The sequence below is a fragment of the Sander vitreus genome, chromosome 4 (assembly GCF_031162955.1).
Source record: "Sander vitreus isolate 19-12246 chromosome 4, sanVit1, whole genome shotgun sequence".
Lineage (NCBI taxonomy): Eukaryota > Metazoa > Chordata > Actinopteri > Perciformes > Percidae > Sander > Sander vitreus.
Genome location: NC_135858.1, coordinates 29,056,188 through 29,077,191, shown reverse-complemented (window position 1 = coordinate 29,077,191; position 21,004 = coordinate 29,056,188). Strand labels below are relative to the sequence as shown.

Sequence of the window (21,004 nt, the reverse complement as noted above, 5' to 3'; positions counted from 1 at the left end):
CGCCTGCCAACCTGGCCACTCAATCAGGGTTTTTTACCGCAGTTTGTGACAGTTAACGGCCTCTTCCCTGATTACGGCGTACAGTCAGCTCTGTGCGTTGCTATGGTTGCTGTACACAAACCAACCAGCCGACAGTTTGCAGGGCTTCGGTAGAGATGCATGGACAAAAGAAAAGAAGCCGAAACACAGCTACTTTTAAACATTATGAAAGACTTATATCAACAGGTTTTTGGATATGCTCACACATCGCAACGCCGATGCAGAAGGAGTACTTTTACTTTTGATACTTTAAGTATATTTTTCTGGTTATACTTTTATTCTTCTGGAGTTTGAATGCAGGACTTTTACTTTTTAATTGAATATGTTTACATTGTTGTATTGGTACCACCACTGCTACTTACTTGTAGTATAAAAGCAGTATTAAAATACACACTTAACCCCATTATTATTATTATTATTATTATTATTATTATTATTATTATTATTATATATACATCATTTAACTTGAGCACTAGGGTATATTTTGTAGTAGTATACGTACTTGAGTCCTTTGCGTAGCGCCTGGAAGACCCTGTCGACCTGCTCCGGCTGCAGAGACCAGATAGCTCCTCCCCCTCTGCTGGGAGACGCTGGGAGGTGCATTCTGGGAGATTTACCTCCTGTCATGGCTTTGGAGCGGAGAGAGTTACGAACAGAGGACGTCCTAAAAACAGAAATGTACAGAGTGAGATGGTTATCCACTTAGATCGGCCAATACTCAGAAACAAACTCAGGATTTTTTTCAGACTTTCAGAGTCAAATCTGACTCCGCCATTAAATTCAACCATTATTAGTAATCACTGGTGGAAAGAGGGTTTCTCAACACAGGCCAGGATTTTTCCAAAGCGTCCATGTGTTCTTAGATTGAATGCTTTTGTTCACTCAAGCACCTGAAATCTTGCCTGATATCAGACAGAATTATCAACTCGTTACACTCCGTTTCCATCTTCAGCCTGACATTGCCTCCACTCTAACCGGTTTCCATTTCCGGGGAGAGGTGGATTCAATTTTCCCTGACCAGAGATGAACGTGTCCGCCTGAATCTAATGCCATTTTAGGTAGACACGGATGCGTAGCCATGCTGACACACTGGTTTTGCCGGGGTTATGAAGAGTGAATTAAAAACAAACTACGATGTCAGGCAATATTAAGACAGCTTGACAACACCAACATTTTTCAACTGCTAAAACCGCTGTTACATGTCATGATGCCAGACAACTCATCAGCTAGGTGGATAGGCCAGATTGAAAGGTCTGGACCCCGGAAAACCTGAACTCACCAACAGGGGAAACCATTTCAAAGTCGCTCTCAAAAGGTGTAATATGACATGATGATGTACGTTTGACAACGGTAAAGGAAGATGGTCTGTCGGCCATCTTTGTGTCTCTATGACATCACCCTCATTCCTCTTACGAATAGTTTTTTTCCGTTTGCTGAAATGACTGACGCTGTCATTTTTCTTAAGAGAACTGTCTCTTTTTATACTGTACTTTAAAGCAGTGCTTCTCAACTTTTTCCAGTGGCGACCCCCCAATTTAATGAAGTTGGTGTTAAAAAGTATTCATCCATTTCTAAGCAGGCTCTTTGTTGTGTTTGTGTCCGTACACACATATGTGCGGTGTTTTTATCAGCCATATTTCTCACAGAATACAGCTTCACTCTGTAATTATGGACTCGGCCATAAAAGTGCTTTCCTTCTGCGTGATATTTGTCGTGTGGGGGTGTGTGTGTGTGTGGTGTGTTTATGTCATGTATACGGCCGGGTCGTGTCACCATCAAAGCTCTGTAATAAAGAATGATGGGAGACCACGTGGTGTCATGCTGTCAGAACAGGACCACAGTGGAGACGCTCAGGAATGAACACTGTGTGTGTGTGTGTGTGTGTGTGTGTGTGTGTGTGTGTGTGTGTGTGTGTGTGTGTGTGTGTGTGTGTTTAAGATGGAAAGATCAAAGGAAGTGCATTCCAGCGCTCTTTTTCTTGACATGACATTTCATTCTTTCTCTCTCTCTCTCTCTCTTTCTCTCTCTCTCTCTCTCTCTCTCTCTCTCTCTCTCTCTCTCGTGGGACTGACGGCTGACATCTGTGTGTTTGTCACTCGTTCTTTCTTCCTTCAGAAATAACATCTTGTAGTCTGTGGTGCTTTCACTGCCCATCAATGAGGAACAGGCTCGTCTGAGGGCCACGGGATCTCCCCCTTTACACGACAAGAGACCATTTATCTTCAAGTGCTTTAAATCTTAAGGGATTTTATTTTCTCCTTTTTATTGTTCTACAGTATGAAAAACAACAAAGAGGTGTTTCAGTGAAATTTCGCTGAACTGTTACAAACTTTTTATTTGTTGGCGTATCAGTTGATTTTTGTCAATGTCAAGGTTTGAACTTGAATGAATTCAAATACTTATTGTTATTAATTGCAAAAAATATAATCAGATTTGAAGGAGATGTAGAAAGCTAAAGATGTGACTCCATTATCAACACATAATGTGCAGAACACATTAAGCAAAACCATTGATTAACATGGACTGAATTACATACAGGTGGGACTGCCCCGACACACTCAGAGCAGACACTGCATTTGATGTTGAGCACCTCTTTTTAAATCACACACATTTAAAATGATGTATGTGTTTTAATGCGTTAGTTGTAGATTTTCTCAGTGTGGGAAAGGGAGGCACCTGGGAGACGCATGCGGTAGACTGAAATGGTTACAAATGGTTTTGGTATCTTGTTGAAGACTGCAGTGCCGAGTGTAACATTTTAAAGAGTTTGTAGCAACTTAAACCTTAAAAAAAATAGTTTACTTTCTAGCTAAGAGTTAAATGAGAAGATCAATACCTCTCTCTGTCTATGAATATGCACTCAGCCGCTTTCATAGATCACATGACTGACAGGCTGCGCTCTGATAGGCCAGAAGTCAGTTAAATTACATGCCTATCCTGTCCTGGGTAGCTCGGATGTTGTCTCTGTTGTTGCTTGTATTTTTACATCTCAATTTGACCAATCGAATTTGAGCAACCTCAATCTATTGTTTTGAAATTCTGAAACTTGAATTATTGGATCTGAATTTGTGACCATTGGAGACAAAAAGAAATTCCAATTCAGCTTTTGAAATTGCAAAGTAGGACATTTTATATTTTAATTTCAAACAGGTGAATTCAGAACAAATGCATTCAGATACATGGTTTCAAAGTAAAATATTTCAATTTTAAGTATTCAGTGGCTGTTAAAGTTCAAATGTCTCTTATTTGCTTCCATACGTGTCGTCCACAGTCTATGATGTACATGATGCTTTAAAGACCTCATTTGTTTCGCCTTGTCATTTCTTTAAGACTGAAGCAATTTAAGGCAACTTAGTTGATCTTTATTCCTTGCATTCTCATTGGCTGTAACAGCGTGCCACTCACCGCCGTCGTCCAGTCAGAGAGCTGAAGCCAGTGAAGGAGCGGCTCCTGCTTACCAAACCTGAGGGCGAGTCGAATCGCAGCTTCACCGACATCCTGAAGAAAGAGAGAATAATTACAGCATGTAAGATTTTAATCATATATCTGTTGGATGTTGCAAGCAAACAAAAAATCCCCACACCTTAAATATTCCTAGTGATTGCCAAATGAAGCCTCATGAAACTTCGTGACCAATTTTATTTATTTTCTGAGCCCACTAGATGGCGCTCCTGGTTTAAAGAAAAAGACTTGGCATTTCAGTTTTCTTTCAACGCTTTGTTGAACAGAGAGCGCCATCTAGTGGGCATAGAAAATAAAGAAAACGGTTCACGAGGCTTCATATGGTCCCCACAAACAGCGCTCAGCCTTTCTACTGACTTCTTCCAGCGGCCACTGCCGGTATTGCAACAAAAAATCCCTCTGCGACCTAGAAAGGATTTTCCCAATAGGCCACTATTGTAAAAGTGACGTCTGTAAAACTGCTAACAGGACACCTCCAACTGCAAACAAGGTCGGTTATGACTCTTTCTATTCAGAATTTTTTATACATGGACTTTTTTAAAACTTTATTTCAAAACCTCCCCTTTGAGCCAAGAAAAGCAATTGAAAAACCTTTGACGTCACCACAATGTAGCCCAGCGGGACCTCGCGGGAGGGGCCAGGGGGGACAAACACTACTGGGCATAGTCAGTTGTCACATATCATGTAATCAAGTAAATCCGGAAGCTTAAAAAGTTTTTGGGTGGAAGCGCCACTGAGCCACTCTCATAGGAATGAACGGGGCTCCGCCATTAACGTTGCATCCAGGTCTTATATAGTCTATATCCACGACATTCCACTTCCGGGATTGCTCCGTTGGCGCCGGAAATTCCGCTGGATGACACTCTTTTGTCCATTACCTTCCGCTTTCTTTGTGTTGTAATTCTAAACTCTGGTGGATTCATGAAGACCATGGTTAACTGCTCCTCAGATCTCTGCAGGGTAAATCCAGACAACTAGCTAGACTATCTGTCCAATCTGAGTTTTCTGTTGCACGACTAAAACAACCTTTGAACGTACACGTTCCACCAAAACAAGTTCCTTCCCGAGGCTATTTTGCAGAGGCACCGTGGCTCCATACGGCGCTAAGCCCCACCCCAGGACGATTGTGATTGGTTTAAAGAAATGCCAATAAACCAGAGCACGTTTTTCTTCCATCCCAGAAAGTTGTGTGGACTAGCCAGACCCTCCTCCGCAGCGTTGTGGAGGAAGGTCTGGCAATGCAAGACAAGGTCTTATAATACATCCATGAGCTCCATGAAGATTCATCTGGCCATCACTTAATATTCCCCAATTACCGCCAAACTTCCATGTCATTGACAAGAAAAAAAAATTAACCACACCTATTTCAAAATCAAAATTACGATACTCGCAACTTGTTTATACCCAAACCAGCAATTTTAAAGATAAAGATAAAGATTTCCAGAGACCTTGTTATTCCAGTATTATTAATTGCCACCAGACCTTGATCAGACAAACTGTTAACACTTGGTTTTGATACTTGTTTAGGTAGCTGCTGAAGCCAAGAGTGTAAAACATAAATGAACACTACTGTAGATCACCTTTTTTTTTCATTTATCATGTCTTAGTGTGTTAACAGCACGTGGGATCACCTTTTTTGTCTATTTCCAAGTCACCTCAGCAAACACATAAATCCAAAAGTACAGGCCACCCTTACTCTCTCAGACAATCCGAAACGGGAACCAGAGCACCAACATCTCTGGGACACATTAAACACAGAAACGTGCACATACTGGTCCACAGATAGAGGGTAGTTATATGTTTGCATTTCACTTTAGAGCCTGGGTAGCTCATATGGCGTGCATCAGACTTTTAGCCACGTATCCAGTAAAAGTAAAAAGTTTTTACATACAGTAGAGTTGTGGTTTCCAGATAATGAATCCGACTAACGTTGTTGATCTGCTGACTTTTCCTCTAGCACCACCAGCAGGTTCATCTTCTTGGTTTTGAGTGATATATCTCGACAACTATTGGGTGGATTTCCATTAAATTTAATAGACATTAAAGTCATAATCTCGAGGGTACTGAGATAACACAATGGGGATTGAGCGTATGGCCCACTGATGAAGCTCTTGCATTTGTGGTATTAGGAACTGGGTGTCTGTGGTGAAATTCCCTGGAAAAATCTCAAGTGACGTACAGTTAGTGATGTGTTTTCCGTCACCCAGCAGTGATTGGTCCCCCAGAGACGGTAGGCGGAGCTAATGCAACAGACTATCGCCGAACAAACAGAGAAAAGAGCGATAACTACAGACAGTGACACTTTAAAAACAAACTATAAACAAACCTGCATTACCTCTTATCGCCACAGATGCTGCCAAAGAGTACAAAACAGAAACAGAGATCTTCAAGATTGCGCTCCGGATGATTTGTAATAACTTTGGTAGTCTCACATTGCGAGTCCACACTAGTCCACACAGCATTCCGGGATGGTAGAAAAACGTGATCTGGTTTATTGGCATTTCTTTAAACCAATCACAATCGTCTTGGGCGGTGCTAAGCACCGGACGGAGCCACGGTGACCTTGTTTTGGTGGAACATGTGTACGTTCAAAAGTTGTTTTAGTCGTGCAACAGAAAACTCAGATTGGACAGATAGTCTAGCTAGCTGTCTGGATTTACCCTGCAGAGATCTAAGATTGGAATTTCCATCGGGATCTGAAATGATACAGGTTCCTCTCTTCTCTCTCTCGCTCTCTCTGTCTCTCTGCCTTCAGTTTCTGATGCCTTGAATGGATAATGCATGAACCCAATTAATTGTTCTTTGTTTGACAAACAGCTGCTGAAGTTCAGAACAAGAATGTCCAAAGAGTTTTGGTTCCACATGATGGATAAATATAACAAGGGAGTTTTGGACAAAGTGTTGGTTGTAGTTGTGGCTGATTTTAACTTCATCTGCATGAAGTACGACGAAAAGAAAACAACAAAATATGGCTTCAGTGATGAAGAACAGGCGATGTGTAAATAAATCCTACTCTGTCTTTCATACACAGGTACACACACTGCACATAAAAATACTGTGTGAAAGTAAACAATACCAATGTGCTCCCACTGCTTCCACACACAGTCTGGATGCCATCTGTTCCAAGTCTTTAATGTGGTTCCTGTGAGTTTTGTTGAAGCAAAACCAACATCACTATTGTTTTTTTCTACATGGTGATCAGCTGTTTTTCTTCAAAATGAGCTGCTAAAGCCTTTTGTAATCGCTCTTAACAAATACTACTAATGTGGATAAAAAGATCAGAGCCAGTCTGTAGATGATGTTTAGCTGAACAACATGAATGTGCTGTTTTTCTGTATTATTTTGGCCTTTGTGTTTCCTTTGCTTCTTTAATTAATCTGCAAGTCTTCCTCGTGTTCAAATATGACCTGGTTTTGTAGTTGAAATAAGCTGAAACAAGGTCATCTGCCCCTGTGACAGATTTAAACCAATAGCAGGAGCAGAAACTTGTTGCCAGGCCAGGGTAAGGAGTTCAGAGTAACCCAGTTTGGAGTCCTGACCCAGATTGTAAAACACACTCTGGTCCTGATGCCAGAACCAACAGAGTCACATAGCAACCAGACATACAACACAGGGATGGAGAAACCAGGTCTGATGGCTTTAAACCAGAGTCAAGAGCTTATACTGCGCGCACGCACGCACGCACGCACGCACGCACGCACGCACGCACACACACACACACACACACACACACACACACACACACACACACAAACTTGGTTTTGACTCGGTAATGATCAGAGTTCCAGTCAAGCCTACGTCAGCCTATTACATTACCCCGCTTATTACAAGGCTAATTACCAAATAAATCAATAATTTGACACAGAATATTGATTTAAAAACGGTTGTATTGCTTCCGCTAAAGAAAATGGTCCGTTCCGTTTCTACTTTGTTTTCTCCCAGAAGAAAAAGTCAAGTGTCTTTTGTTTTAAAAGTATAATCATTGTTTATATGTCTTCATTTCCTGCCTTTAAATTCTAAATCTTGTTTTAGGTGAGGATGTCCAGTGGAGCGATGCTTCCCCCCACGGAATCCCTCTGCCAAAGAATTTCATCTCAACAGTAGGTGCTTCTGTTTTTATTGGGGTACATGTCCACCCCAATCTTGTTCTATCATCATTCCTCTCCCTCAGTTCATTCTGTGAAGTGTCTGTCCACGCAAACTTTGCTCTAGCGCCTCCATGAGGTTGACATTTTTGGTTACTAGTGAAATATCTCAACAACTTTTGTATAGATTATCGTGAATCACGTCCCCCTCGAAGCACCGTCTCCTAAAAATTAGGTTCCTGTACAGCGAAACTGCATTATCAATTAGGCTATGTTTCGAGGGACTACGATAATAATTGAGAATACGGTTTAGTTGTTGTGAGTTAGTTAATGTATTTTTTTTTTTAGGATAATTGTAATAAAGTTTTTGATGTTCTGACATGTTTGTCTTTCTCCAATACTTATTTTTTATGACCAAATACCTGCAGAACAAATGATATTCCCGTCAGCCTCAGCTGTACCTTGTTTTAAAGGTGCTGTAGGTAGGATTGTGAAGATCCAGGACTTAGCCAAAAATTTGAACATCAACAACTTCTCAGTCCCTCCCCGCTTTCTGCTAAAGACCAAAATGGTCTCATAAGCCCCTCCCCCCACAAGGGAGAATGAATGTGTGTGCTTGAGCAGTGATTGACACGCAGTTAGATACCCCCCACTTGCCCTGATTGGTGCATCTGAACAGGGAGCGGTGGATTTTTGCAACTCACACTACAGGCTGTAGGTGGTGCCAGAGGAGCCAGATTTTTTTTTTTTATTACCTGCTTCATGTATTTCTACTCGAACATAGAGTCGGTTTCAGCAAATATGACAGAAAGTTAGTTTTTTTGACTTACTTACTGCACCTTTAAGGGCTAATAAGCAAATGTTAACATGCTAAACTAAGATGTGCATTTTCATACTGCTGATATGGGTGTGTGGGGAATTTTGAACCACGTTGTTCAAATACTTACACTATGCAGATATGTGTTTTGCTGTTACTGCATCTGTGTAGAAGAAGTTGTATTAAAATCTAGCATTTCCTAATATAACCTTCCTGCTTTATAAATGCTGAGTATCGGCTTCGAGAAATGCACAACGTGGAGGAATCGGCTCAGTTGCATTCAGCTGAGAGCAGCAGAATAACATAGTTCACATTCACATGAACAGCACATTAACCAGCTGTAACAAACTATGGTGAGAATGTAAAACACATCCCACAATCAAACAGGCATAAAGTGTCTCGCTGCTGACACAGATATACATCCATCTCCACCTGTCTGCTCGGTTACAGTCTCTGCTTGGATACACAACATCTGTCAACACGTCCGCTCACAAAGAAGCTTCAGTTTGCAGCTGTCTCTGTTAATCCCATCATTCAATTGTCTTGTTTTACTCTCACTGACGAGACACATGTTGTCATAGTAGCTGCATACTCAGACATGTACATTTTCTCAAGAACTGTACTTCAGTACAATTTGGAAGTATCTATAATTGAGTATGTCGATGTTATGCTACTTTCTACTTCTACTCCACTATATTTATGTGACAAATGGAGTTACTGCTTTACAGATTTGGATTTTTTTAAACAAAACGTAGGATCAGTTAATAAAATATGATACTGTGCTTTAGATTAAACTCTCCAAACGTATATAAAGAAGTTAAAATGTGCTCCACCTCCATCAGCTGTAACATTAAAATGCTGCTTCTGTTTTAAAGCATCAGTAATAATATTCCGATGTACTTTAACTTTAATACTTTGTAGTACATTTTGCTTTTTAGACTTTTGTACTTTTGCTTACAGAGCGGTATTGTGACTTTCACTTAAGTAAAGATGAGATGAGATACACCTTGATAGATAGATAGATAGATAGATAGATATGTACATAGATAGATAGATATGTACATAGATAGATATGTACATAGATAGATAGATATGTACATAGATAGATAGATATGTACATAGATAGATAGATAGATATGTACATAGATAGATAGATAGATATGTAGATAGATAGATAGATAGATAGATAGATAGATCGATCTGAGAATTTTTTTCTTTACTGAATGTAACATAGACAAGGCGGGAAAAAGATTAATAGAACGGATACTGTGGAATTAACAAAAAATAAGGGAATTACAAGACAGGAGACCAATAATGAAAACAAGAAGATATACACTGTAGTACACTGAAAGTGCACCAGATCCTGAACATGTGGAATTCTCCATGTTTAAGGAAAACAGAGACCTTCACTGTTTACAGTGAGAGAGAGAGAGAGAGAGAGAGACGGCAGGAAAAAGAGAAATAGAGCAGAAACGGAGGGAGAAGTTACATTTGGCTGCAGGGAGAAAGAGGAATAAATGAGATAGATGACATAAATGAAGATAGAATCATCTTCTCAGCTGCAAACATTACACAGAAAGTCTCACACTGTTTTGAAGTTAAATACGAGCCTTCCTCTTAGATATTTGTCTCGGCATGATTTGAATGAAGGAACTACAGCTGCTTAGATATATAAACTATGGTGACCAAAATTGTGTTTTATTGCAGTTTTACAATACTTTGTGAAGTTTGAGTGATGCCAGATTACATTCTTTCCATTCATGTTTCACACCACTTTCTAGGCTTGTCTCCTCTTTGTATCCAACTTTTTCTACTTACTTAAAGACATTTTGCTCATTTATTTATATATATATATATATTTTTTTTTTTTTACATCCTGCTGTTTTCCTTCAAAGTGGCCCCAGACCATCTGATTTCATTGATGATTAATTAGCTGCGGTTGGCTGGAGGTGTGCAGGCCACAGACTGCAGCTGGTGTAGCAGCTTCTTGTTTTACTGGGATTGAAAATGACTGAGAACTACTTGTGTAAACGCAACCGAGAACATGTCAAAAAGATACATTAAAAACTGTGAAGAAACGTTCTAATTACAAGTTCTACTGTACAAAAGAAAAAAAAAAAATACAAATCTGGAATGTGATTCGAATGTGAAAGGAGGGAGGCAAATTCCTCGAGTGGTAGAGAGTTCATGGGGGGATGAGGGGGTGTGTGTGTGTGTGTGTGTGTGTGTGTGTGTGTGTGTGTGTGTGTGTTGAGGGGTGTCTGGAGGAAAGCTGGCGGGAGAGATCTGGTCTTAAAAAATTAGCCTTGACCTGCAAGTGATTTACGGGGTCCCATGTGGTGAGGAGGTGGGAGGTTGGGGCCTCTTTCACTGTGTGTGTGTGTGTGTGTGTGTGTTTGTGTGTGTGTGGCAGACCCTTACAAGGGGCCTGTACATCATCTGTAGCCATCGCCACTCGCACACATACACACACACACACACACACACACACACACACACACACACACACATCCATGTAAAAGTCAAACATAAGGACTTGATTCCCCCTCTCTCCTCCCTCTTAGGGTGTGGTGGTGTGACAGTGGGTTTTTCAATAATGTGGTCTCATCTGTAATCACTCTCCTTCCGCTCGCCATAATCAGCCTCATTTCAACTTCCACGTTTGCCTGGTTTTACTCGGTAATGATCAGTTCCTTACCTCAGTCGCAGCCTGAGCCGCAGCCATCAAACAAACAGGTTTGTAAGTGATGGCAGATTTAAACCCCCAGAAATGTTATTCACGTTTACTACTTAACTTATGTACGAAACTTAATTTACGTAAGAAACTTTATTCAATACTTATTCTAACCCAAACCATGATTTTTTCCTAAACCTAACTAACCTGACGAGTTGGGAATGAGAGCGAAAAGCTCAAAATGCGTAGACAATGACATGACATACAAATGTCTTTTAAAGTGGCGTGCTATTTCTAATCCTTCCCGTGTGATCACGTTGGCCACAATAAACATAGTAAGATAAAATAAAAAATAAAGTACTACGAAAGTCAAGAATCAGGAATAGAAACATTTACAATACAAAATATATTAATTCTCTGTTTTCGGATTCTTCGTTCACCGTGGAGGCATGCGAGAACAGATATTTCTTCAAGAATTCAAGGTAACGGGTTGAGTAATTAATATACAAATGATCATTTAGAGGGTGAAGTATCCCTTTAAACGGAGATAGGTCTAGCTGCACCGCGTATCATTCTGGGATAAGGGGAAAAATGCTCAGACTTGTTTGTGTTTCTGTAAACCAATCACAACTGTCCTGGGCGGCGCTAAGGTCCGGATGCAGCGACAGCGCCCTTGCAAAATGGATAGCGGAAACAGCAGTAGTAGTAGCTAGTATTGTGTGTGTGTGTTGTGTGTGTGTGTGTGTGTGTGTGTGTGTGTGCAACCTGACCATTTGGAAACGGCTTCAACAAGATTGTTTTGGTACGTGTGGACGTGGCCTCAGTCTCTGTTTGTACTCAACGAAACATCAAAAACAAGACTGAGGAACATTCTGTATGTACATCTGGAGTCTCCTGTGTGTGTGTGTGTGTGTGTGTGTGTGTGTGTGTGTGTGTGTGTGTGTGTGTGTGTGTGTGAGAGTTTCTGGGGTCCTGTTCCCCCCTTCTGTAGCCCGCCCCCCCACTCATCCCTCCTGCATCTCCCTGTTAGTGGAAACATGTTTTTTGTTATCTTTTCATCTGTCCCTCTTGTTGGTGTTTTGTCTCTCTATCCTTTTCTCCCTGTTCATATTTCTGTTTTTATGGGTGTTTGGTGTTTTAAACCCCCAACATCGTCTTCCAGGCAGCGCTGCATGGAAGGCACTAGGATTAGGCAAGGGTTAGGGTTAGGTGCCTTGAAGTCGACGGTGGGGGCTTAAAACACCATCGAGCATTTTCATGCCTCTGTCTCCCCCTGCTCCCTTCTCTCTTTTTGTCCCGCCTCATCTTCTCCCCAACTCTGGCTCACAGATCATCTGTGATCATTAGAAGACAGCTTTAAATTACTTTGAGTGCTCCTCGGAGACTTTGCCCAATTTCCAAGTAAACAGAATCCATAAAACATCTTTTATTGTATTAAGAGCAGCAAACGAACAAATCTCTCTCTGTAGGGTGCCATAAATCATTGGATCAAAGAGATGTGTGTGTGTGTGTGTGTGTGTGTGTGTGTGTGTGTGTGTGTGTGTGTGTGTGTGAGAAATATGTGTGAAAGAGAGAAGAAACTTTAAATGAGCTTTTCTTAAATTAAAGCAAGTTGTTTTTTGTCCAGTTTTAGATAATCTTTGACACTGTGGCTCACTGCCAGCTGAAACATGATTGGCTCAGTTTTTTTTTTGGGGGGGGGGGTGGTCAGAGGTCGCAGATGACTCATGTTCCCCCGGGGTGAAGAACTATGCTGTTTTGGATGGAAACAGACACACACACACACACACACACACACACACACACACAAAAACACACGCACACACATAAAAACACACACAGACTTAGTATTTTTTGCTTTTGTCTGATAATGAACAGGTACTGCAGATGAAAATTGGGCTTAGGTTTGGCTAAATCTGGCACATTTTCATGTTGGACTCAAGTGCTCATGTGTATTTATTTGCATTGTCCCTTCCTAAATAAAATATACATATATACACACACACACACACACACACACACACACACACACACACACACTTAAGTCCTCAAAGGATACAAACATCTGTACTTTCCAACACACAACCCTGCACAAACACTTAGATGTCATCCAGCTATAGTTGTAATGTATATGTATTGTATAATTTAAATCAGCAGAAGCATTCCCAGCGATATGAGTTGCTCAGTTCTAAATCATCCTTTTAAGTTTTACAAAGTCTTTTCCGTCGCTATCGAGGACCCCAAACATTTTTAGTAAAACAAATCTTAACCAATATTTCTATATAGTCAGTAGAAGCACTTTGCTGTTACTTTCTTTTTACTTCCACTATGGTTTTAAAACGGAGCTTCTAAACCGAGGGATATACAACACTAAATATATAATCAACATGTTGTTCCATCACTGCTCAGCTCGGAATAACATGAGGCGACCAAAACGGAACCCTTTGTCAGCTTTTATGCGAAAACTAATCCACGCAATGAATTATCTCCCATGATTATAAATGCAACATTTGGTTCAGATTAACCTCATCAGACTACTGTTCTCCTCCTCTGACATCAACTTTTTGCATTACAGATTGTAGTTTGTTGACAAAAAAGCTAAAATACTATGTATTAAAGAAGTATATAAAAACTCCAACACTTATTTATAGCTTTACTTTTTATATTGTGTTTCTACAGCTAGTTTAATTTTTTTAACATTGTTAAATATCACCTTTTGCTGTGGCTTTCACCACATTTTGCTGCGGGTATCACTGTTGGACATTATTTGATATTGAGTATTTAATTGATGGTTCTGACGATGTTGCTTATTATGAATAAATCACATGAACGGGTGTCTAGCTTGATTGGAAAACCCATAGTTAACTGAGCCAGTGGCTAACCAGCTTCCATCACTACTGGCAGGCTCAAACCTAAAGAGAGACTTAAGTTGAACTTGCTTCGGGGTTCAGTCCTCTACACTGGAAGAAAGAAAATCCAGGCAGCTGATACATTTTTGGCAAAGCAAACAAGTCATACATAAACACATTTTGTAAGATAAAGGGTTGGCTATAAACACTAACATAAAGGTTGAGGACAGAAAACTTTTTTTCTTCCTCTTTTTCCAGTGTAATGTTACATCACCGCCTTCTACTGTTGATCTTTCTTCTTGAGCTGTTCCCAAAGTATTATGGAAACGCCTCAAAGTGTGATGCTTAAAAAGTCTGTTTGTGGGAGAGAGAGAGGTGAGAACTAAGTGAAGATATTTAAACTGGGACATCAAAATTCCCCAGGGTATAAAGGTTGAGGATGAAGGGGAAATCCTAATATAACTTTTATTCAGTATGTACAGCTCCTTTTGTATGAAAACATGCAACCAATTAGGACACAGACATACAAACAGGAGCTTCTTATTGCATAAGGGGTGCAAGGGTATAGAAGATGAATTCAGATATCAGTAGTAGTAGTGATGAGGAGGATTTTGGTGGCAATCTTTTTCAAGTCCTCCAAACCATACTGCGTCATAGGTCGTTTATTCCTACCCTCTCAGGATAGCCTGGGTGGCTTAAGCCACTGGGGGGATAAATGTAATGTATTTTTAGGACATTTTTTAAACTAGTTACAGTGGGGCAGCTCGGTTGGAAACTTAGACGTAGTCTTATTATCAAATCTCCAGTTAGCTTTTAGCATTGACTTAATGTAGGGCCCTCTGAAATCTGTCTTATAGCTTTTTTAAATTCTCAATTTTGCGATTCTGTCCATGATTCTGTTATCACAGAAACTATTTGGCTCTACATTAATGCTGCCATCAGTCTGTGACCGGCCCCAGCCGGGCCCTCATCAAAAAATCTCTCTCAAAATCTGACGAAAATCTTTTAAACTGACCTTTGTCGATCTGAAATGAAGACAGATTCAGCAACTGCATGGCCTATTTCTCACTTAAAATGTTTTCAGAAACACGTTTCGGGGAACTATTTTAGTACAATATGAGATCTTATTCTGAACAAGCCGCCATGACAGTCTATCTTTTGAATTTCCAGAGAAACCAGACCCACGTGACGCGTTCGTCCAATCCGCTGCCGGTTTTTTATGTTTGGGCGACAATACAGATTAGCGCCGCCTGCTGTTATGGAGACGTATTACGTCTCGTCTCTTTGGTGTGTTCCGAGGCACTTTTTTGACCAACTCGGGGAGTCTGATCAGTCCAACTGCCTTTTCTGCCGAGGGTCGGCCGTCTGGTCAATGTGTCTGCAGCTTTATACAACCCACAGGAGTGTTTTTTCCGTCCTTATATCTAAACCAGAGAACGTAACGCTCAATGGTGTTTTAAGCACCCAACGTCTCCTTCCAGGCAGCGCTGCGACCGTTGACTTCAAGGCACCTAACCCTAACCTTAACCCTAACCATAACCATTGCCTAATCCTACTGCCCTCCAGGCAGCGCTGCCTGGAAGGAGACGTTGGGGGCTTAAAACACAGATAAACGAACGTGACGGTCCCAGTTTTAAACACATGATTAACGTTGGAAAACGGTCGCAGCTTGATTAGGTTTAGGCACAAAAACTGCTTGAGTTTAAAAAAAGATGGTGGTTAGGGATAAAATCAGATGTTACTTCACTTCCAAGTTACGCGTGTGACGCAGAACGTGACGTAACTGCGCTTGTGTCCGTAAAGTAAAAACAAAAAAAGCCACGCTGTTTACTTTTATTTTCCAAACGGGACATGAACCCCGGACTCCTGGGTGAAGGTCCTGTGTTTGTTTGACCCATCAACCACCCAAAACCTTTTGCAAAGTTTGGAGCTCTAACACTTTGTCACCTTCCTTTCTGCCTTGCTCCCGTAACGACTACTACGACCACTACAGGGCTGCGCCACTATGAATGTAAACAGGAGTTGTAATTTCTGCTTAAACATTTTTTGAACAGCTTTTGTGAGCGTTTTTCAGAGGACGGTCTCATTCCAACATGTGAAGGCACCGTCACAACACGGGCGCTGAAAGCCTGTCCTAGATTCCTCTGTTTTGATGGATAGCACTTGCATATAACATAATACAGCCTTTAATGCAGAAATAATTAATTACGACTGACCTATACAAATAAAATAACACAGAAAACATTACACTTTGCTTTTTAGTTCACTAGCTGGGGAAAGGCAGCCACTACACCTGTATGTAAACAAGACATTATGAATACAGTGAATGGCAACAAGGGAAAACATTCAGTTCTTCCAAAGGAAATAAAAGATTAGGTTGTGTGAGACAAGTCGTTCTCTGCAGTTGTCATTTCTTTGGCTTCGTGTTTCAGCAATTTTTTTCACGTGTCCTCTCCTTTTTCCATCTTCTCTGCCTCTCTTTCTCCCTCCTGTCTCCATCACTCTCTCTCTCTGGCTTTCCTCTGGCTCTGTTTACCTCCTCCCCTTTCCTCTCAGTTTTTTACTCGCTCTGCAGACCTCCCTCGCTCCTCTCTCCCTGCCTGTCGTCCACCCTCACCCCCCTCTCCTCCCGCTGCGTGTTGTGTTATGTATTGATATCCAGGGTTCCTGTGTGTTTAGGCCGAGCCAGAGCAAAGATTAAAAGACTCTGAAGTAACTTCATCTCTTAAATCTATTGACATAAACTCTTCACACACAGTGTAGATCTCTATTTTCCTGGGGAGATACAGACATCTGGGTTCAGCACACACACACACACACACACACACACACACACACACACACACACACACAAATTTATCTTAAGTCCTCAAAAAATACTAAACATCTGGGTTCAACACACATACACACACACACAAACTTCTCTTAAGTCCTCAAAAGATACAAACATCTGTACTTTCCAACACACACACACAACGCTGCACAGACACTTAGATGTTCACGTTCATCTTCTTCTACTAAAGATGAAAAACATCTGCCTACACACACACACATTCACAGTGACTGTCCACATCTGTGTGCACTGGCGAGTTGATGAACATAATCCTTATCTGATTATGTTCATCAATAAACAGCTGAGTGTGGAGTTATGTGAGCAATGTCCATGATAACTTTGGATCATCCAGATGTGGATTACACTTCAAATCCAGGCTGTTTATGTTAAATGTCATCGGAATACAACTTCCAGACTTTCATCAGAGCAGAAAGAGATTTACTGTGAACTGACGGGGGAGCCTCATCTTTAGCGTTAGGAAATCACATAAAACTGGACTCTGTCCTCATGAGGACATATGTTCCTTACGTTAGTGTTGTGTTTTGTCTGATGGAAACATCCAAACTGTGGCTTAGATCCCGGTGGTGTCACTTCATCTTCACCAAACACACTGAAATAGACATAAAGATAACACTGGTTGGTTTTTGTTGTTAAAATAAGTTGCCAGTTTTTTAGGTACACCAAGCAAAAACATAATAGAGTCAAATACAACAGTTCTGCGATTAGTCCTCTAAAGGCTACAATGTAGATGATGTTATGTTGTTAGGGTGTTTTAAAGAGGCGTTTCATCATGGCTTCATCGTGGGGTTTACAGCTTTTCGATGATGTTCACGTCGCGTAATTACGTCACTTCATAACGTCACTTCATAACGTCACTTCATAACGTCACTTCATAACGTCCCCCATGTCAACAGGGGAAAATGGCTGCTCTTGTGTGAAGTAAACGCAACAGTTTTCAACTTTCTGCTAAGATATATGTGACTTTTTTGCAACGAAAATGCGGGGATTATGAAATCATGCAAGCCCCGCGTATTTTACATGGAAATCTGCAATTTATGCGGCGAAAGTGCGGCGTATTTGAAAAAACGCGGCCCCCGCATAAATATGCAGACTTTGGCTGATTATGCATTGAATTATGCGATGGCATAATCACGTTTTTCTGGAGGGACTGATATAGTTAGTAAAGCAGGTGTGAGTCTGTTTACATCCACTCTGCTGTCTTTTTCCCAACTGAGTCTGATCTAAATCCAACATGGACGCCGTGTGTGTCTCCACATGCTTTACTAATCTGTCTCAATCTGAAGCACATTCATTCATGATCTAATTTATTTCTCTCCATGTCTGAGGCTTTCTACGGCTTTTTATTTTCACAGCTGAGAGGATAAAGAGGGAATCCCCATTTTAATTTCTCTCTTCATCCATCTCTCATTGGCCTGTGTGTGTCTCCGTAGAGAAATGACAGAGACATCACTCTGTCTGTGCAACTCTTTCCATTCCTCTGTCCTAATATGTCTCTCTCATGTGAGCGACACAGGGAGGAAGAGGGGAGGAGGTGGAGAGAAGTTCTGGGTTTGTAATCATACCAACTCTCCACGGTCTTCCCCTCGATTAGCCCTGCTGTCAACACCACTTAAACTGAGCCCTAAACATGCTGAACACACACATACTGTAAACACACACACACACACACACACACACACACACACACACACTGTCCTCCCATCTTTATATTCCTGTATGTTTGTGTGTTTATGTGCATTATGTGTGGTTTAACAGACACATGTTGTACTTACAAATGTCTTTATATTACGGATGTAAAGATACACTCGACTCACGATTCGATACAATCCACGATTTTAAGTTCAAGATACGATTTTCTCACGACTTATTTTACAGAATGAGCTGCAGACAAATGAATGAATGAAATATTCCTTTATTTATATAAACTGTGCAAAACAACAGATGTGTCCGCTTATCAAAGGTGCAACTGAAATTGTAATATCTTAAATAACCCAAATTAAAAAAGAATTAATAATTAGATTTTTAAAACAAATCCCACCTCAAAATAACCAAATCAATAGAATAAAACTCTTCAAATGAACATACTAAGAAGAGGTAGTGACGTCTAAAGTCAAACGTGTGAAATCAAAAATAGATTACACCCTAAGTCGCGATTTGTTTTGTTTTTCTCAACTGCTTGTTATCTTTACACATTTATATCCATTTTTAACCGACTCACAATGCATCCCTACTTAATATAGCAGAATCTATACAGCTAATTACTTTTTTACTGCTTGAGAATATTGTAAGAACCTCGACTTAATGAAGTTAATAAGTTTAGAATCTGTCAATGTAAATAATGCAGTATTGTCAGTTTGACCAGCCATCACAGAAATTGAAACACTAGTAGTTATTGGCCAAATTCATATTTTGGTAACACTTTATAATAATGGTATGTTAATTATCATGAATTCATGCATGAAAAAGCATGGATTCATTCATGTAGTACTTCATGAACTATCAGTAATGTGCCATGATTAATAGTATCTTATGCATGACTTAATGTAGGAACAATACGTTAATTAATGCATCAATTAAGGTATTTGAATCATCATGATTTCTGATTTATTGATCATGTTCATGTCTTCAAAAAACTGACCAGTCAGAGCAGTGTACATACGTACATTCTTAAAAAAATTGAATTGTTGTAATCATGGTTAACTAAACATGACTTCTTCATTACTTCATCATGTTTGAGGCCCTTCATATAAAGTGCTGACCAGGTCCATCTATGACATTGATAAATAAGATATTTAAGATTAATAGTGACATGAAATTAAATGTTTTAAGAATTAAAGTAGTGGGTTGGCAAAATGATACTGAGGTCACTATCATTGACACAAAATACAGTATACTGCAGATGCATTTTATAGTTGCTTTATTCACAACAACACAAGGTGCTTAAACAGTAATGCCTGAAAACAGTGCTCACCCACGTAGGATATTTATGAATTTTACTTTTTACTAACTTCTAAGTGTCTGAACATAAGTGGGTTCACAAAGATTGGGGCATATGCCACCATTAATATCGATGCTGGACGATGGAACAGGTCAGCACTTTATTTGAAGGGCCACAAACATGATGAAGTAATAAAGAAGTCATGTTTAGTTAATCATGAACATCATCAATAAATCAGAAATCATGATGATTCAAATACCTTAATTGGTGCATTAATTAACGTATTGATCCAACATTAAGTCATGTATGAGATCCCATTAATCACTTGCATGTTTGTAGCTGCACCCACAGCTGTGCATGTTTTTGGATCAATGAAAGTTAAAAGTACTTTAACCCTTTAGAACAGCTCGGGTTTCAAATAATCACTTCATGGACACAAACCCCTTTTGTTTCCCCCGAAGCGTCTGCTTGGGTTTTGAACCAGTAGGTTTAATACGAAGACTGACACGTGGACAAAGAGTCTGATGGATTCCGCAGAAGATAAGGAAGGATGCACTTCGCAAGTCTTTATGATACCACGGGGTCCTACAGCTGTTACTGTAGTTCAGGATTCACACAACGTTAAACTACTGCCTGAAAGTTACTTATAGGATCTAATTAGGGCCCCAGTTTCTGCTTGTAAAAACATGTTCATTTAATTGAAATTCTAAACCCTTGCAATAAGACTGTATTCCTTTGTACCTGTCAAACAACAGGACACTGTTGCACTTTGTGTGGTCAACTCCTGCTATTTATGGTTGTGTTGAGATTTGTCCTGCCTGAAACAACAGGATGAATCTGGTGTCTATGATTTGTGCTTCTGTTTGTTAGTTCCAACATAGTCTGACAGGTTTCTAGCTGGAATGCCCCCCTTAAGGCTCAGCTGTTTAACTACACAGGGATGTAAAATGAATGTTAAGTACATTAAGTTCTGTATAAACATAGCGTCCTTTTGTATTGTATAAGCGGAGAGATGTTTTCAGTCTGCATACTTATCTAAAGTGTTTTTTTTGGTTTGTAGAGGTCTGAAGAAAGTATTAAAGAATTCATGGCTGAATTCAGGAATAGAGCAGTTTTAACATTTCTATAATACTTAATGCAATACATTGTGCACATTTCCTCCAGGGCAGCATTTCAGGCTCACAAATGGTTTCTTGCTTTAACGCTTGTGTGACTGTCAGTCCAATATTCTCTCTTTTTTAGCTCTGTTTTTGGTCTCCACGAACTCCTGAGGTAAATATCTGTCT

The 21,004-nt window shown here is 40.2% G+C and overlaps 1 protein-coding gene across 5 annotated transcripts in view; it reads right to left on the bottom strand.

Moving 5' to 3' along the window:
- ripor3 (RIPOR family member 3) overlaps positions 1-21,004 on the bottom strand; it is a 76,779-nt gene that overhangs the window by 29,898 nt on the left and 25,877 nt on the right. For 4 of the 5 annotated variants that reach the window (XM_078249265.1, XM_078249263.1, XM_078249267.1 and 1 more), the window contains 3 exons: positions 17,288-17,369; positions 3,445-3,537; positions 542-703 (listed from right to left, as the gene is read on the bottom strand). In XM_078249265.1, coding sequence (XP_078105391.1) covers positions 542-703; positions 3,445-3,536 — 254 coding nt within the window. In that variant the 5' untranslated portion in view covers position 3,537; positions 17,288-17,369. The remainder of the gene's footprint in view (positions 1-541; positions 704-3,444; positions 3,538-17,287; positions 17,370-21,004) is intronic. The other variant, XM_078249264.1, reaches the window with a different exon arrangement.